Source organism: Myotis lucifugus, unplaced genomic scaffold (assembly GCF_000147115.1).
Source record: "Myotis lucifugus unplaced genomic scaffold, Myoluc2.0 scaffold_26, whole genome shotgun sequence".
NCBI classification, from domain to species: domain Eukaryota; kingdom Metazoa; phylum Chordata; class Mammalia; order Chiroptera; family Vespertilionidae; genus Myotis; species Myotis lucifugus.
In genome coordinates, this window is record NW_005871074.1 from 1,738,659 (window position 1) to 1,754,925 (window position 16,267).

Sequence of the window (16,267 nt, forward strand, 5' to 3'; positions counted from 1 at the left end):
AAATCTGAAAGGGATTTAAGGGAAACCAGCAATCACTTAATAGGTGCAAAAACTAAGCTGTTAGGTGATTTGTCTGTCACAGTTAATAGAGCCCAGTCTAAACCCATTCTCCTGGACTTCAGTCCTTTATTTCTATTATCTGAATGTGTGTACACATTATAAAAGTCACACTTACTGTTCATAAATGTATTTTGAGTGATATGGTACATTCATTTTTTTAAAAAACATTTTCATTGAGGCCAATGTATAATGCATTTTTGTTTTGTTTATATTGGATTAATCAAAAGACTCCATTTGTTAGCCTCATACTTATAGACTTAGCCCAATTTAATTATATTCTACTTAGTATTTATATCACACCTCTCATTTTACAGACATTTTTTCCTTTCTTTATTGATTAAGGTATTACATATGTGTCCTTATCCCCCTATTGCCCCCCACCGCACTCACGTTCATGCCTTCACCCCTCCTGGTGTCTGCGTCCATTGGTTATGCTTATATGCATGCATACAAGTCCTTTGGTTGATCTCTCCCCCTTACCCTCACCCTCCTCTACTTTGCCTCTGAGGTTTGAGCATCTGATCGATGCTTCTCTGTCTCTGGATCTGTTTTGGTTCATCAGTTTATATTGTTCATTATAATCCACAAATGAGTGAGATCATGTGATATTTATCTTTCTTTGACTGACTTATTTCAATTAACATAATGCCTTCCATTTTACAGATATTTTGAATTGTATTTCCTTAAAGCCATTCAATAAATGTGAATTAAAATTTTTTTTTAGTAGGCCTTTTTTTGTACACTGATTATGTTTTCTAAGATCACTGATTTAAGGAGTAGTACTTCTGTTTCATATTGAGGAAACTGAGGCCCAAAAGAAAGGCTAAACATTAAGTACTGAAAATTGATGGTTCCCTAGGTTTGCATAACAAAATCCATGGCAAAGCTTTGCTACAACACTTTGTAAGACCAATCTATCATGAAGATGATGGTGATCTTGTGGTGCTTTGTATCTTCATTCCCCTATGCCAAGTATTGACCAGAAAGTTTGAAGAATAGAGTAGCAGGGTTGGAGACGGATTTATGTGTCTTAGAATTTATTTAAATTTGGCTTAGGATGAGATGGATATAGATTGAAGTAAGAAACCACTTATCTTTTGTTTAAAAAAGATAGGTCTCAGAATCTGATCCTTTAATCTCTCTCTTTGTTTTCACCAAATAATTTACCCTCTTTAACTACTCTGTGATTCCTTGAAAGTCAACACTAGTCTTTCCTTTTATGTAGAAAGTACACCTATGCGTACTTCTGATGTTGACTATCGACTTTTAGAGGCATCTAAAGCTGGAGACTTGGAAACTGTGAAGGTAAGTTAATGCTTTTAATGTCTTGAGTAGCACTCTTGAAGCTTTGCTAACCATTTCACTTTAAGCTTGTAAGTGAAACTACTCAAATCCAAACAATGAAAGGAATGAGCAGAATAGGTGCATAAACAAGAGAGATCTCTAACCACAAAAAGTTTCCTAGTATGTGCCTTACATTCATTAAACTCTTTTTTAGTCACTTTTCTTGTGGTTATGTGATAGCTCTTTTATTTTCACTTACATTAATTAAATTGTTACTTTTGGCTGCGTTCATAAATTTCTAAGCTAGTTCAAGCCCAGGTAGTAGTACAATAATGTTTAAAACATTGTTTCTTGAAGTTTTCCAAGAGATTCTCACATTGGCTCTGGGAAAGAATGATCCCGAAACCATTAGGACTTATTTATATGCAGAAGATGGGTTTTCCTTTTTATGTAACTCTGCTTGCTAAGAAAATTTTATCAACCTTTATTTGTGGTATAAACAATAGTTATAAATTTAATGTTTCGCAAATGAAAAGTATATTCTAATATCAAATATACTTTTAAAAACATACACACTTCCCATCTACAATTATTCATGTAGAGATGAAGATAGAAGAAAGGGATATAGTTTTTGGTTTTGTTATGTTTTGTTTTGTTTTTAAGAAAGGCCGATTGCAATATTGTTATTGCCAGTCATACCAGATTTTATTTTTCAAATTAAACTTTGTCACTTATTAATAAGCCAACTCTATTTTTGTGATTTTTAGTAAACTAATTATAGCACTCTTGATGACGTATACTATTTGAAAGTGACGGTACACACTTTTTAAGCTCTGTGACCTAGAAATTTTATTTTTGTTTTAATGTGTGGTCACTTTCAATCTTTCTTTCATCATATAATAACATCTAAGTTACTTAAAGAAAAATAGTAAATAAATAGCCACTGGAGAGAAAATTTCAAGTTCTCTTAGATCTAAAATTATAGTGTGTTTTTCTTTTTTTCTTAAAAATACTCTGTAATTTGAAGTGTATCCTAATAAAGGAAAATGTTTAAATATAAAAAATGATTAGGACTCCTTTTCTGTGTCACAGCATGGTAATCTCAGCACTAGAATTGCTAGATGTACCCATTATAATGAAATTAAAACTTTTTAAATGTAATAAATTAACAAAATTCCATTATCTTTTGTGTGTAAATACACTGCACCTTTCAGGTTTCCTAAGCAGTCTATTCACAATAAAGGACCAACTATATTTTTTTGAATGGAATCAAAAAATGGTGGAAGAAAAAGCACAAATTAAGTGAGAATTAGGCTGCATAAATTTCTTTCCCTAGAGGTTTTAGAAAGTATTAGAAATTAGATATTAGAAGAAAGGCTGTTTCCTGAGTAACATATTTGACATTATATAAAGCAGCTAGAAAGGATGTGAAATTGCTTTGCCATTCAAAAAGAAAGTAAAACAGACTAGAGAATAAAAAACTTACAAATATCGAAAAGCAAGTATTTAATAAGCAGAATGGGGTTTTATTTTTGTAACCTGGTAAAATGAGTTGTGTTAATCTTCATTTCCTCCCTCATTCCGATTTTGCCAGTCTTCTCTGGGGAGAAAAAAAAGTTAAATTAAAAAATAAGAACCAGAAGAGTAAGTGCTTCAGTCATGTAAGACACCACTGGTGTTTACTAGCAATTTTTGCAGCCTTTCTTTTTAGTTTATGTATTAATTTATTCGTTTTTATTTAATTGTATATTTTTATCCTCTAATTTATGTGTTAATGTAGCCACAGACTCACTTGTCATGAAAAGAGATGTTTGACCTGATCAGATGATCATGTTCTTCAGAAGTTAGAGGCTGGTGCTTTTCCATAGAGTCGATGCGATTGTAGGCTCTCCCTAATACTGCCCAGACTTGTTTCTGTCATGTAAAAATTGTACCGTCTGAAAAGTCCTGTTTTCACCCTACCAGTGTGAAAGCCCCTACTGAGTATATCAGTAGAAACAGGTTCTTCATTGTTAACCAGCCATGCACCAAAAAGATCAGGAGAACAGGGTCTGAGTCTTTACTACTCCTTACCAACCCCATGAAAAAGGATTTCACTTAACCTCACTGAGCCTTGGTTTATTTATAAAATGGAGATAATGATCAACTTCACAGATAGCAATTTACTGAAAGAATATGACATTTTTTGCAAATTGTAAATGATTGTTCCAATATCATTGTATTTCATCTGTCACCACTGGTGATGCAGCCTGTCAGCCCTTACTTTGCTTCTACTGCTTGTAATCAAGGAGAGTGGCGTTGGTACTGAAATGGTAACATTCAAAAGGAGAAAAGGAGGTAGAGGAGAGATTTGGAGGGCATAGCTGAAAGCGGTGGGAGTAAAACCAAAAATTAGAATACGATTAGAATCAGTTTGACTTGTAGAGTTAGACAAACATCCCCCAAAGATCAAGTAAAGCACTGTGGACTGCATGGCTTTGTTGGTTTTATTATATTTTTGTTTTGTTTTTTAAGAAAGGCCAATTGCAATATTGTTATTGGCAGTCATACCAGATTATTTTTTTTAAACTAAACTTTGTCACTTATTAATAAGCAAACTCTATTTTTTGATCAAAGGGCCAAGTGTGTGGCCCAAGCAGAATTAATACAGGTTTTCCAGAGCCTTTTTTCTTACCCCATCAGAGGAGACAAGAACTCTGGGTAACTCTGCCATCAAGTGGGGCTGCTCTTATTTGAGAGAAGAATGGCTAAGAGCATGCAAAAATGCTGTGACAAGCAGTCTTGGGGAGCAAACGCCTTAAAAGATGAAAAAGTAAGGCATCAGTTGCCTTGCAAATGCTTGCTTTATTATGGGTTTTTCCTTTTTATTAGGATTTTGTGAGAGTCAATTGCTCTGTAAATAGTAAGAATATTTTTAGACATAGTACTGATTTTTAAACATCACTTGTATTATCTAATCTTTGGAAATAAGTATTAGAAAATTACAAGTTATCCAGATACCTGTAGTATTTTGGAGCAAAGTCTGTGACTAAATGTTAATGTTCTTCTTATGTTTGTCTGTGTGTATGTGCCATAAAAGCAACTTTGCAGCCCTCAAAATGTGAATTGCCGAGATCTAGAGGGCCGGCATTCTACACCCTTACACTTTGCGGCAGGCTATAATCGGGTGTCTGTTGTGGAGTACCTTCTACACCACGGTGCCGACGTCCATGCCAAAGACAAAGGGTATGTGTTAGAATCCAACTGTTTGGGATTCGTTCTTTAGAGACTTAAAAAAAGTATTTTAATATTTTTTTAGGTCTTTGATTGTTTTTCCTATTTAAAAAAAGTAATGCAAGTGTTTTAAAGTTTAACGTATAAACTAAAACATAGAAATGTATAGTATAGAAAGTGAAAATTCACCTCTTAGAGATTAATTACAACATTAAAATTTTGTTGTAATACTCCCAATTTTTTAAATGCATGTACTAGTGTGTATGCTGCTGTGGGGGTTTGTGGTTGTTTCTAACATAAATAATGTCATTCCAGACGATTTGCTTTGCAATTTCCTTTTTTCATCTAGTAGTATATCTTGAATATCTTTCCATATCAGTATTTAATAGTTTATCTCATCCTTTTAATGCCTATATATAGTATGAATGTGTTTATATAGTTTGTAATTTATTGTTTAACCCTTGTTTTGCCATAAAAAATGTATAATCTCTTCCAAAAAGAAGCCATCCATCCCAAAGTCATCAGTATTAAAATAGAAACATTTTATTTTTTTACTAATTCACATCTATATTTTTATATTAGTTTGCTAAATTATTTCTGTTTATCTAGACAGAGTTGTGTTATTTTTTAAATATATTTTTATTGATTTCAGAGAGGAAGGGAGAGGGAGAGAGAGAAAGATAGAAACATCAATGATGAGAATCATTGATTGGCTGCCTCTTGCATGCTCCCTACTGGGGATTGATCCCACAATCCCGGGCATGTGCCCTTGACCGGAATAGAACCTGGGACCTTTCAGTCCCCAGGCTGACACTGTATCCACTGAGCCAAACCAACTAGGGCTAGACAGAGTTTTTAAAGCAACCATGAAAGCTATTTAGAAATGCAAGAGGAAGTTTTAATTGAAATGAGCTTCTTCTGAGTTAATTTCATATCATCTCAAAATATAAATAAGTAAGCACATTTCTATGCAATACTATAGAATTAAACCATACAACTTAAACTTCAATTAACTGTTATGGGACACATCAGACATAAGTATTCAGTAATAGTATCACTAGCTCTTTCAAAGTATTACAGTGTACGGAGAGCAACATTTGTTATTATTGCCCATTTTAGCACTTAGAATTTTGATCTCAAAACATTAAAAAGAAAAAAAAAAGGATGATCTCTAAATAAAAAGGCACTTGTACCTAGTTTGTTCAATGTCTTAAGTGCAACTTAAACTTACCCTTTTGATGCACCCTTTTTTATGGGAACATTTTTGGTCCCTTTAGACTATCAGCTGCCTTCTCATCAAAACTTAGAGTCATCTCAGAATAGTTTGCTCATAATAAGGCAGCTAGATTTTCTCATCTGACTGGAGTTTGTGGTTCACACCATTATTTTCTTTAACAAATACTTAAGTTTCTCTGTCACTTAGATTTTGAGTTTTCATTGCTTGGCACCTAAATATTTAAACTGTTACACAAAAAACATAAAAATAAAAACCAAAACCTAACGGTAGAATTTGCCTAAATAAATAACCTAATTGCATTGTACATTTTATAATATTGCAGTGTTATCGTTAGGAAAACCCAAATGGAAGAAAATTTGAGAGAGGATAAACCAAATTATTGAGTAGTTATTCCTAAAATCACTTTGTAGTGTTGCTTCATATTGCCAGGATGAAACCTAAATGAAAAGTGTTGTGATGGAGGCCCTGGCCAGTTAGCTCAGTTGGTTAGAGCATCATCCCAATACACCAAGGTTGCCAGTTCCATCCCCACTCAGGGCACATACATTGATTCTCTCTTTCTCTAACTCAATAAAATAAAAAGAAAGTATTGTGATGCAACCTTTTTCTCTCTGTGTGTGTGTGTGTGTGCGCGTGCGTGTGTGTATTTCAAGGATATATGTATTTTAAGGATAAGGATTGCTGAATTTATATCCTTCACTAAGAAACTATGGAAAGTCCTTATATTGAAAGGGACATTTTAGAAATTATTAAGCCTCACTTGGAAATGGATGACTATATCTTCAAGACCAGAGGAGAATTTTCTAAGTGAGTCTGTAGTATGGTCAATGCCATAGAAGAATTTCATTATTATTTTCATAATTATTTTAACTCAAAAGATTTGTCATATGTCTTAAAAATAATTTTTTTCTGTTTAGTGGCCTGGTGCCCCTTCATAATGCTTGTTCATATGGACACTATGAGGTAGCTGAGCTTTTAGTAAGGCATGGGGCTTCTGTCAATGTGGCGGACTTATGGAAATTTACCCCTCTCCATGAAGCAGCAGCTAAAGGAAAATATGAAATCTGCAAGCTCCTTTTAAAAGTACGTAATTTTAAAAATTATAAAGTATAAAGTAATTATATTTATTTTTGGTTAGTATATAAAATTACATCAAGGTAAATTCTGTTATGTACAATAAGTGCTATAGAGACGCTTCCACTTTCCTTTTTAGGAGGATGTTTAAGTGTGGTATCATGATACTTACATAGCTTTGAGTAGTGTCTGAAGTGCCTTCTGAACTGATTTGATTAAGTTCAGATAATTACAGCTCATCAAGGTAGGTTTTGGAAAGAGTTGAATTAGTTTGCATTGCTTATCTAATACTTATAATATTGATATCAGAAAACATTTGTACAAAGAAAAACAAGTTTTTTTTATCAAGTTTGATTTTTTTTACTGGCTATTTTATTGTTAAACTCCTCATTATTAAACGTTATTTAATATATCTTATAAAAACTTTATTTTAATATCAGATTTTAATTAAAATGTAAGGTAATCTCTAAACAAAGTTATTCATATAAATTTTTGGTATATATATGAAATAGTAGAAACTAGTAGTTATGTGAAACTAAATAATTTTGTGTTCTTTTTAAAGGATGTGAAAAATGACCGGACATGTAGTTCGTTCGTTCTCTCTCTCTCTCTCTCTCTCTCCCTCTCTCTCTCTCTCTTTTTAACTAGAGAAAAACTTGTCCTGGGTTAAATATAAATAAAATTCTTCTTCCACCATTCTTATGGCATCAAATATATTATTATGAGTATTGAGAATAACACTGTATTTGATGCACATTTCTATTATCACTGGTTAGTAAGTAACTGTGAACTCATTGTCTAGCTTGTATCTTTCAAATTTCTCCAGTGGGCCAATAGCAGACTGTCATAATAAAGATTCTTGACTTTTATTTACTTTATTTCATAGTATATATGATAAAACTCTTAAAAGCAAATTAATTGTTAATATATTTATACCTCATTTTATGATAGATGTTAAGACTTATAATAAAAATATTTTAAAATCACCAAATTTTCTTCTGCATTTAGAATTAAGTACTTTTTCTACCTGTGTGTGTTCCTCTTTTTACTTCTTTTTCATGCTATTCATTGAATATCTTTGTGTAATTGAAATCTGATCAAAATTTAACATCCAGACTATTCTTAAAAGGAAACGGTGTTTCTAAAGACAGTTTGGAGTCTGCGAAAGTATATTGGATAAAAAGTAAAAGATACTTAGTATCTTTGCCATTTCACCATCCTTAGACTTAGGGCTTTGGTTTAGTAGTAGTTAGAAAGTTGATCCAGTATACTGCTAAGTAGGGAATTTTAAAAATAAAACAGGATACTTCCTCTGTTGTTCAAAATGCATGAAGAATAGATAACTTTCCTTGGATGAGTGAAGGTGAAGTTAAATAAACAAACTTAAAGGAAGATACAACAGAAAATACAAACCCCATTTTTTTTTCTTTGTAGCATGGAGCAGATCCAACTAAAAAGAACAGAGATGGAAATACACCTTTAGATTTGGTTAAAGAAGGAGACACGGATATTCAGGACTTACTGAGAGGAGATGCTGCCTTGTTGGATGCTGCCAAGAAGGGCTGCCTGGCAAGAGTGCAAAAACTCTGCACCCCAGAGAATATCAACTGCAGAGACACCCAGGGTAGAAACTCAACCCCTCTGCACCTGGCAGGTCAGCATCATGAGCATGCCTGAGCCTCACTGTCCCTTCTTTGGTACCTGCTACAGATTATTGGGAGATGAATGCTGAGCATAAAGAGTACTCCTTAGTAAATGCTTTTGATTGACAAAATTTTATATAATTTCTTACTGTAAAATCTCTTAATTATGTGATAATAGTATTAGCTTTTAAAGCAAAAAGTACTACAACTTTAACATTTTTCTGATCCTTATTATTTATATACAATTTTTTTCCCTCTAAGCTGACATGTTTGCCTTTTTTTACTTTAATAGCCGGCTACAATAACCTGGAAGTAGCAGAATATCTTCTAGAGCATGGAGCAGATGTTAATGCCCAAGACAAAGGTGGCTTAATTCCTCTTCATAATGCAGCATCCTATGGGGTGAGCATGCTAAAGTTCAAGTCTAGAAAACTTTACTGACATTTACTGTTTTGTTAAATATGTATGAAATAAATAGATAATTTAGCACAATTATAATTTTCTATTCAGAGTGTCTCTAGCCTTCCCAATTAAGCTCAACCCTCTTTTTGGCCAAGGACCACACTTTATATAGTACAACTAGAAGCCCGATGCACGAAATTTGTGCAAGAGCCTTGGCCTGGCCCCTGCCTGCCACTGCCACGGCTGGGGACCTCTGCCGCCTCTGCTGTGGCCCCTGCCCGCTGCGGCTTTGTCCAGAAGGAAGGATGTCCGGAAGGACATTCAGTCTAATTAGCATATTATGCTTTTATTTTAGAAAGATCATAGGTGTATAATGGCAGCTCAGTTAATACTTATTGATACAGATAATACTCTACTGCAAGTAGATTTTAGAAACTATAAAAGCCAGGAATCCTTTGTAGGCATGGAAATTGTGGTTGCTTATGTTTATCATCCACATTTTTAAAATAACCAAGTAAATTGTTGAGCTACTGGTATATATAGTTTCATAGAATTTGAATTGACTAGCTAAAACCCTACAGTGAAAGTCCAGCCATGCTCTCAAAGCACTGTAACTGATCATCAGCCAAAAGAGGAAGAGGAATGTATTGGCTGCCTTGGTGCCATATGTTGGAACTGACTGCCTGGAGTCACCACGGGCCACTTCAGGCCCAGTGAATCACACAGGGGAGCATGAACGCTGCTGTGCTTGTCTGCTCATCCACTTAGTCCCGATTGGGCTATAAAACTCACAGATGCCAGATTGTGCGTACCAGGGGTCTCACGGTTGGGATCACTACTGATGAGGACAGTTTCCAGGTTTACCAACGCCTGACAAACTATAAATAAAAACTGGTCACTGTGATTTTCATATTCTCTTACTCTCTTCTTCCTTGCCCTTCAGAATGAGAATATCCTGACTCCCTCAGGCCCCCTGCAAAAACCAAGCATGTTTTTCTTCTGCTTCCCACCTACGTTAAATTAGGGCCCTTTTTACATTGTATTTGTCATTTAAAACATTTTAAAGCTGGATTCTGAAACCATATTAAATGGACTGTTTCTCCTGGAAACATTCTAAGAGTTCAGTTCCTTTTCTAGGCCTGCCAGTACTTAGTATCTTCGCCATTTCACTTTTCAGGACTTTGCTCTTATCTGTTGTATAGAACTGACCTGTAGCTTATTTATAGCATTTGTCAGCCTTAAATTTCAGTTTCTATTTTTGCCTCAGTGATGTAGATATTTAAAAAACTTAATAATTGTGTTTTTAGTGTACATAGGTAGTAATATACTCCTTTTTATTTATCACTCTTTCAGACTTTTGTCAGCAAATTTTAAAAGCCTGAAACTGGTTTCCCCAAGCATAAACTATAAATTTAAAGGAAGTTTAATAATACACACCATATATGTAATACACTTTATACACATGCACATAATTTTCCTTGGACTACCTAATTTTGGAAGCCTGTGAAAATTAGTCTACCAAATTGTATTATTCTTTCAGTACCCATGGGAGTAGAGTAAAATTAATATCAGAAACACAATTTAAGTTGTAACTTTACTGTGAAGAAGCTTGAAATTATCCCATGCTTTTGGGTTAACTAAGCAAAATAACTAACATGTATCCTTCTAGTAAGGGAGATAAATGACTAGGTTTTGTTTTGTTTTAAGTGATTTTGACATAGTACTATAGATGGTGCCTATTTTTATCTTTGTGTTAAGATTAGCTTTATAATGATGATATCATTCAAAATCCCAAAAATATCACAAAACATCCTATTCTCAGTAATTCTCCCCTGATTATGGTTTTGGTTTTTTTTTGGTCTTTATATTGTCAAAGTAAATATGGAATCTTTATTAGAAACCTATACAAATCTGATTTGTATTTTCTAATAAGTTTCCTTCTCTTTGTATTCTCAAATTACCTTTCTTAAAATGAATAAGTATTTGTATTATGTTAAAAAAAAAAAAACTTTAATGATACCTCAGGAAAAAAAAAGTACCTTTTCTTTTGAAATAGGTACCTTTAAGAGAGCCAAAATTGTCTTAAGGAAAATAGGAAAAAACATGCCCTAAATCCCATCTTGGGATTTTTGTCTTCCCTTTCACCATCTCTTCCCATTCTCGTGAAATTCAGTTCAGATAACTCAATATATTGAAGTTGAGCAATAGCTTGAGTTAGAAATTTATTCTCAACAGATAATGTTCTTCTGAGTTAATTATCAAAAGTAATCAAGTTAGCCTGGCTGGTGTGGCTCAGCAGTTGAGCGTCAGCCCAGGAAACAAGAGGTTACCAGTTCAATTCCCTGTCAGGGCACATGCCCAGGTTGCGGGCTCAGGCCCCAGTGGGGCATGTGCAGGAAGCAGTCATTTGATGATGTTTCTCTCTCATCATTGTTTCTCTCTTTCTATCCCTCTTCCTTCCTCTCTCTCTAAAAATTAATAAATACATATATTTTTTAAAGTAATCAAGTTATTCCAGGAAATGTATCCATAAAGAACACCAATGTGCCAATTGCACAAAGATTATAGAATATTGGTGTTGAAAGGGGTTTCAGAAGTACTTTAGTGGTAACCAAACTAGCATCCTTAAATGTGTATATAAGAATAAAGTTAATTTTTATTATTCTCAGAAGCCTAATCATTGCATCAGTATCACCTTTGCATAATCCATTGTCTTAAGCTTGTTTTTTAAGGACTTTCTAAAGAAGCTGAAATCTTTGGTATTATTTGAGAGAACCTACTCTCCTGAAACTTTCTCCTACATTGTTTTTCATAGTCCTGCCTCTTTTTAGTTCTGCTGTTATTATATTATTGTCTCTTTTGTCTTCCACTCTCCTTTCCCAAAATATTGTTGTTCTTAAGGCTTTATCCCCCTTGTGATTGATTATCTATCTGTTTCCTTTTCTTAATGAGCTCATTTATCAAGTAGCTATAGCTTTCAACTCAGTATTCCAATTTGTCATTCCCCTGGAGTTCCTACCTCCAGTGCCAAGCACTTAGTAGGTGTTCAATAAATATTTGGTTGATGGGTGAGTGGGTAATTGAATGAATAACTGATGCCTTCTTATCTGTGCTTCAACCTTTTGTGTCTGACCATTTACAGAACATCATGGCTTTGATATTTTACCTCAAATCTGTATACCCCAAGTGAACCTTACTGTTCTTATAGTTTCACTAGAGGCCTGATGCACGAAATTTGTGCAAGGGGCTTGGCCCTCGCAGCCGCGGCAGCTTGCCTCGGCCCTTACAGCCACGGCTTTGTCCCGAAGGTCATCTGGAAGGACTCCCAGAAGATTGTTGTGCTGTCCGGTCTAATTAGCATATTCCACTTTTATTATTATAGACTAGAGACCTGTTGCATGAAGAGATTCGTGCAATAGGCCTTCCCTTCCTTTGGCTGCTGGCACCAGTTTTCCTCCGGCACCTGGGACTCAGGCCTTTGCTCTGGCTGGGCTCCGGCCAGAGCCGCCGCCCCCCCCCGGCCCCCCCAGCCGTCAGGCCTCACAGCTCCGCTGATCCTGGGGCCATCAGGCCTCGCGGCTCCGCTGATCCTGGGGCCGTGAGGCCTCGCGGCTCCGCTGATCCCGGGGGCATGAGGCTTTGGAGTTCCGCTAATCCCCGGGCCGTGAGGCCTCGCGGCTCTGCTTGGCGCCAGGGCCGTGAGGCCTCCAGCTCCGCTGATCCCGGGGCCATGAGGCCTCACTGCTCAGCTGGCCGTTTGGCTTCGCTCCACCGCTTGGAGCCTACGTATCTTTGTTGGTGGTTAATTTGCATATCGCCCTTTGCATATCGCCCTGATTAGCCAATGGGAAGCATAGCGAAGGTATGGTCAATTACCCTTTTTGTGTTTTATTAGATAGAATTCCTACTTAAACTTTTCCTACAAAGGACTTTTCTTCTTTCCTTCCTCTGTAGTTAGTCTTTCTAAAAGCCAATATTTTTTCCCCTTCAAAATATCTCAGATTTAGCTCTTCTTTTTCCTTCTCCAACCAGCACAGTCCACAGTTCAGGATCTCATCATCTCATGCCCAGGTTATTAGTAATGTGTCTGCTGCTAATAACCTCGCCCCCCAAGTCATTTTGGACGTGACAGACTAGTTTTTGTAAAATACGGTTTTGTTGTGTTATGTTACGTTCCCAAAGGCTAAGAAGCTTTGAGATGACTATTTTAATAAATAAACCAGATTATACTAGTAATGGGTCAGAAGAGAAATGTTTGTTTTTAAGATAGGCCTGAATATGTTAGAAGGCTAAATAAAAATGTTAAATTTTCCCATGAAGAATTAGGATTACAGGACAAAATAATAATTGTGGAACTGATATCCTGGAGGAGGCAAGGAAGGATGTAGTCCAGAATACAGGGAAGGGGGGGAGAGTAAATACTCCTTTTATAGAATAAACTTCTTCATAGAGATCTAGAGGGAATGAAATGTGAAATAAAGGAAGTGTATGTGATGGAGCTTTACCAGGTAATCTTTCTTAACTCTTCACATCCTTTTCTTTTCTTCAGCATGTGGACATAGCAGCATTATTGATAAAATACAACACATGTGTAAATGCAACAGATAAGTGGGCTTTTACTCCTCTTCATGAAGCAGCCCAAAAAGGAAGGACCCAGTTATGTGCCCTCCTCCTAGCGCATGGAGCAGATCCAACTATGAAGAACCAAGAAGGTCAGACACCTTTAGATCTGGCAACAGTAAGTCCTCATTTCAAAATCCTCACACTTGCTTTTTATACTTTCAGAGATGATATTACATTGCAGGGCCTAGCAGGACCTTTAGTATTAAAATGCATTTTTCACTTAGAATAAGAACAGACTTCCTTCCTTCTGAAATTTTTTTAATTTGCTTTTTTAATATACTTTAAAACTCTGTTAAGAAAAACTAAGTAGTGTAAGCTAATGTAATTCTTTTTTCCATGTTTAACTTGTAGGGAAAAGATAAATCATAGAAAAATACGTAGAGTGTATTCTCAAAGAACTGTACTCACAAAAATGTCTTATCCCTTCTACATTAGGTGTATTACTCTAGAGCAGTGGTTCTCAACCTTCTGGCCCTTTAAATACAGTTCCTCATGTTGTGGCCCAACCATAAAATTATTTTCATTGCTACTTCATAACTGTAATGTTGCTACTGTTATGAATCGTAATGTAAATATCTGATATGCAGAATGGTCTTAGGCAACCCCTGTGAAAGGGTCGTTTGACCGCCAAAGGGGTCTCGACCCACAGGTTGAGAACTGCTGCTCTAGAACAACTGTTGTTCATGATAATTTACCTGAGGCTTTGGGATAGTTAGAAAAAATTTACTTCTGGGCAGTATATTATTCTTCTGAAGATGGAAAAATAAACTGATATACTGTAGAAATATTTTCAAAACTAAGAATTTAGTTTTTGTGGTTAAATATTATTTAACTACGAAGTTAAAACACGCATTATCTTCCTGAACTTTCTGAAAATCAGAGAGTTAATAATGGTCACAATAACTAACCATATTTTTAAGCCAGAAATACATTTCCAAGACACATTCTGTTTCATGTATTTATTGCTAAGGAACAAATGATTTCCAGAACACTTAGTAGCCTAACCAAAATTGAGTGAGTGGCTTCATACAGTGATTCTGTGGGTTGACTGGGTTCAGCGATGTAGTTCTGCTGTCTGTGCACTTACCTTACTTGGACCTCAGCTGAAGCTGCAGTGTCCAGGATGGCCTTTCATCCTACAGGGCCTCTCTGCATGGTATGCATCACTCAGAAGTCTACCCCAAACTTCTTTACATCATGGAGGATAGCTTCTAAGGAAGGAAAAGTAGAAGCTGTCAGTCCTTTTAAATCCTGGCTCAAAAGCCTCAGACGATCACTTCCTCTGCATTCTATTGGTCACAGCAACTGATGGGCAAGCCAGATTCTAGAGAAGGGAAACAGACATGCATGCAGAGGAGGGATGGATGTCTGGCTGTCTTTGGAAGCTGTCTCGCACATCCTCTGACACCAGTTATGGCTAACAAACTATGAAGTTCATGAATAGCTAGCCAGATTAAAGTACTGTTCCCTAAAAGTTCAGCAGATTTTAATTGTGCATTAAATCACGTGCACTAAATAGCTGAACAAAAACTATTGTAGTTGCTTAAGTATAAACAAAATACAGTAAATAAATATGGAACTACTTCTAAAGCAAAGATTAAAAATTAACACTCTGAAATGTGCTTTTTAAAATGAAAGATGAAATATTTTTAACTCTTCACATCTTTATTAACTTGCATATCCTTTAAATACACGTGTAATCTGAACAATTGTGTGTACACTTTTCACTTAATGTTAAAAGTGTTTTCAGGAGTCAACATAGTTCACATTCGTAGATTTTTTTCTCATAGTTCACTCTTTTTTTGTAGTCTGGCCAGGACACTTACTCTACTCTCAGCATATTTCAAGTATAGGTATAATAGTGTTCTTAACTATAGCCTTCAAACTGTACATTCAGTGCTCAAAAAATGAAATACTTTTTTAATTAATAGTTTCTCCAGTTCTACCTACTGAAACTACTATAGTCTCCAGAGCTGTGGATAAGGGAAGGGAAGAGGAAGAAATGACTAGAAACAAACAGGAGATAATGAGGCATTTACTGGAGAAAAAAATTCACAAAGCACTTGGTCTTTAGTGAAAAGCTTACCACTTTTAAATGTGGTATTTTTGTGTTTTTTTGTATCACTTTTAGGCTGACGATATCAGAGCTTTGCTGATAGATGCCATGCCCCCAGAGGCCTTACCTACCTGTTTTAAACCTCAGGCTACCGTAGTGAGTGCCTCGCTCATCTCACCAGCATCCACCCCCTCCTGCCTGTCCGCTGCCAGCAGCATAGATAACCTCACTGTCCCTTTAGCGGAATTGGCAGTAGGAGGGGCGTCCAACACGGGGGATGGTGCAGCGGGCACAGAAAGGAAGGAAGGAGAAGGTGAGTATGCCCTGGGAATACTTATTTGGTTCTTTTCTTTTGTTTGTTTTAATTAACAGATTCCCTTTTTTTCTATTGGTAATCATTGAACACCTCACTTACAGATATCTTAACTCTCTGTAGGTTTTCATATATACAGCAGCTTATGAGAAATATGTCTTCATAGAATAAATGTCTTGGCATCTACATTGTTCTTACTTGTGTATATCTCAGTACATCAATTTCCAACCATAGTATTACTGGGTCTTATTACTGAAATCTATCAGGAAAAACAGATTATTTAAGGAATGAAAACTAAAATGGTAGCTGAATAAATTTGGAATTTTATATCTACAGTTGAATATTACACTAAAAGCATGTTA

General features: G+C 35.6%; 1 protein-coding gene and 1 long non-coding RNA gene across 2 annotated transcripts in view; one reads left to right on the top strand and one right to left on the bottom strand.

Moving 5' to 3' along the window:
* TNKS (tankyrase) overlaps positions 1–16,267 on the top strand; it is a 147,165-nt gene that overhangs the window by 111,670 nt on the left and 19,228 nt on the right. The window contains 7 exon segments of the mRNA XM_006086172.3: positions 1,286–1,365; positions 4,424–4,569; positions 6,712–6,877; positions 8,303–8,522; positions 8,804–8,913; positions 13,463–13,651; positions 15,668–15,905. Coding sequence (XP_006086234.1) covers positions 1,286–1,365; positions 4,424–4,569; positions 6,712–6,877; positions 8,303–8,522; positions 8,804–8,913; positions 13,463–13,651; positions 15,668–15,905 — 1,149 coding nt within the window.
* LOC111825436 lies at positions 2,834–14,748 on the bottom strand. Its single transcript, XR_002828595.1, has 2 exons — positions 14,624–14,748; positions 2,834–2,944 (listed from the first exon to the last, which is right to left on the bottom strand). It is a non-coding gene; the product is annotated as an uncharacterized LOC111825436 (long non-coding RNA).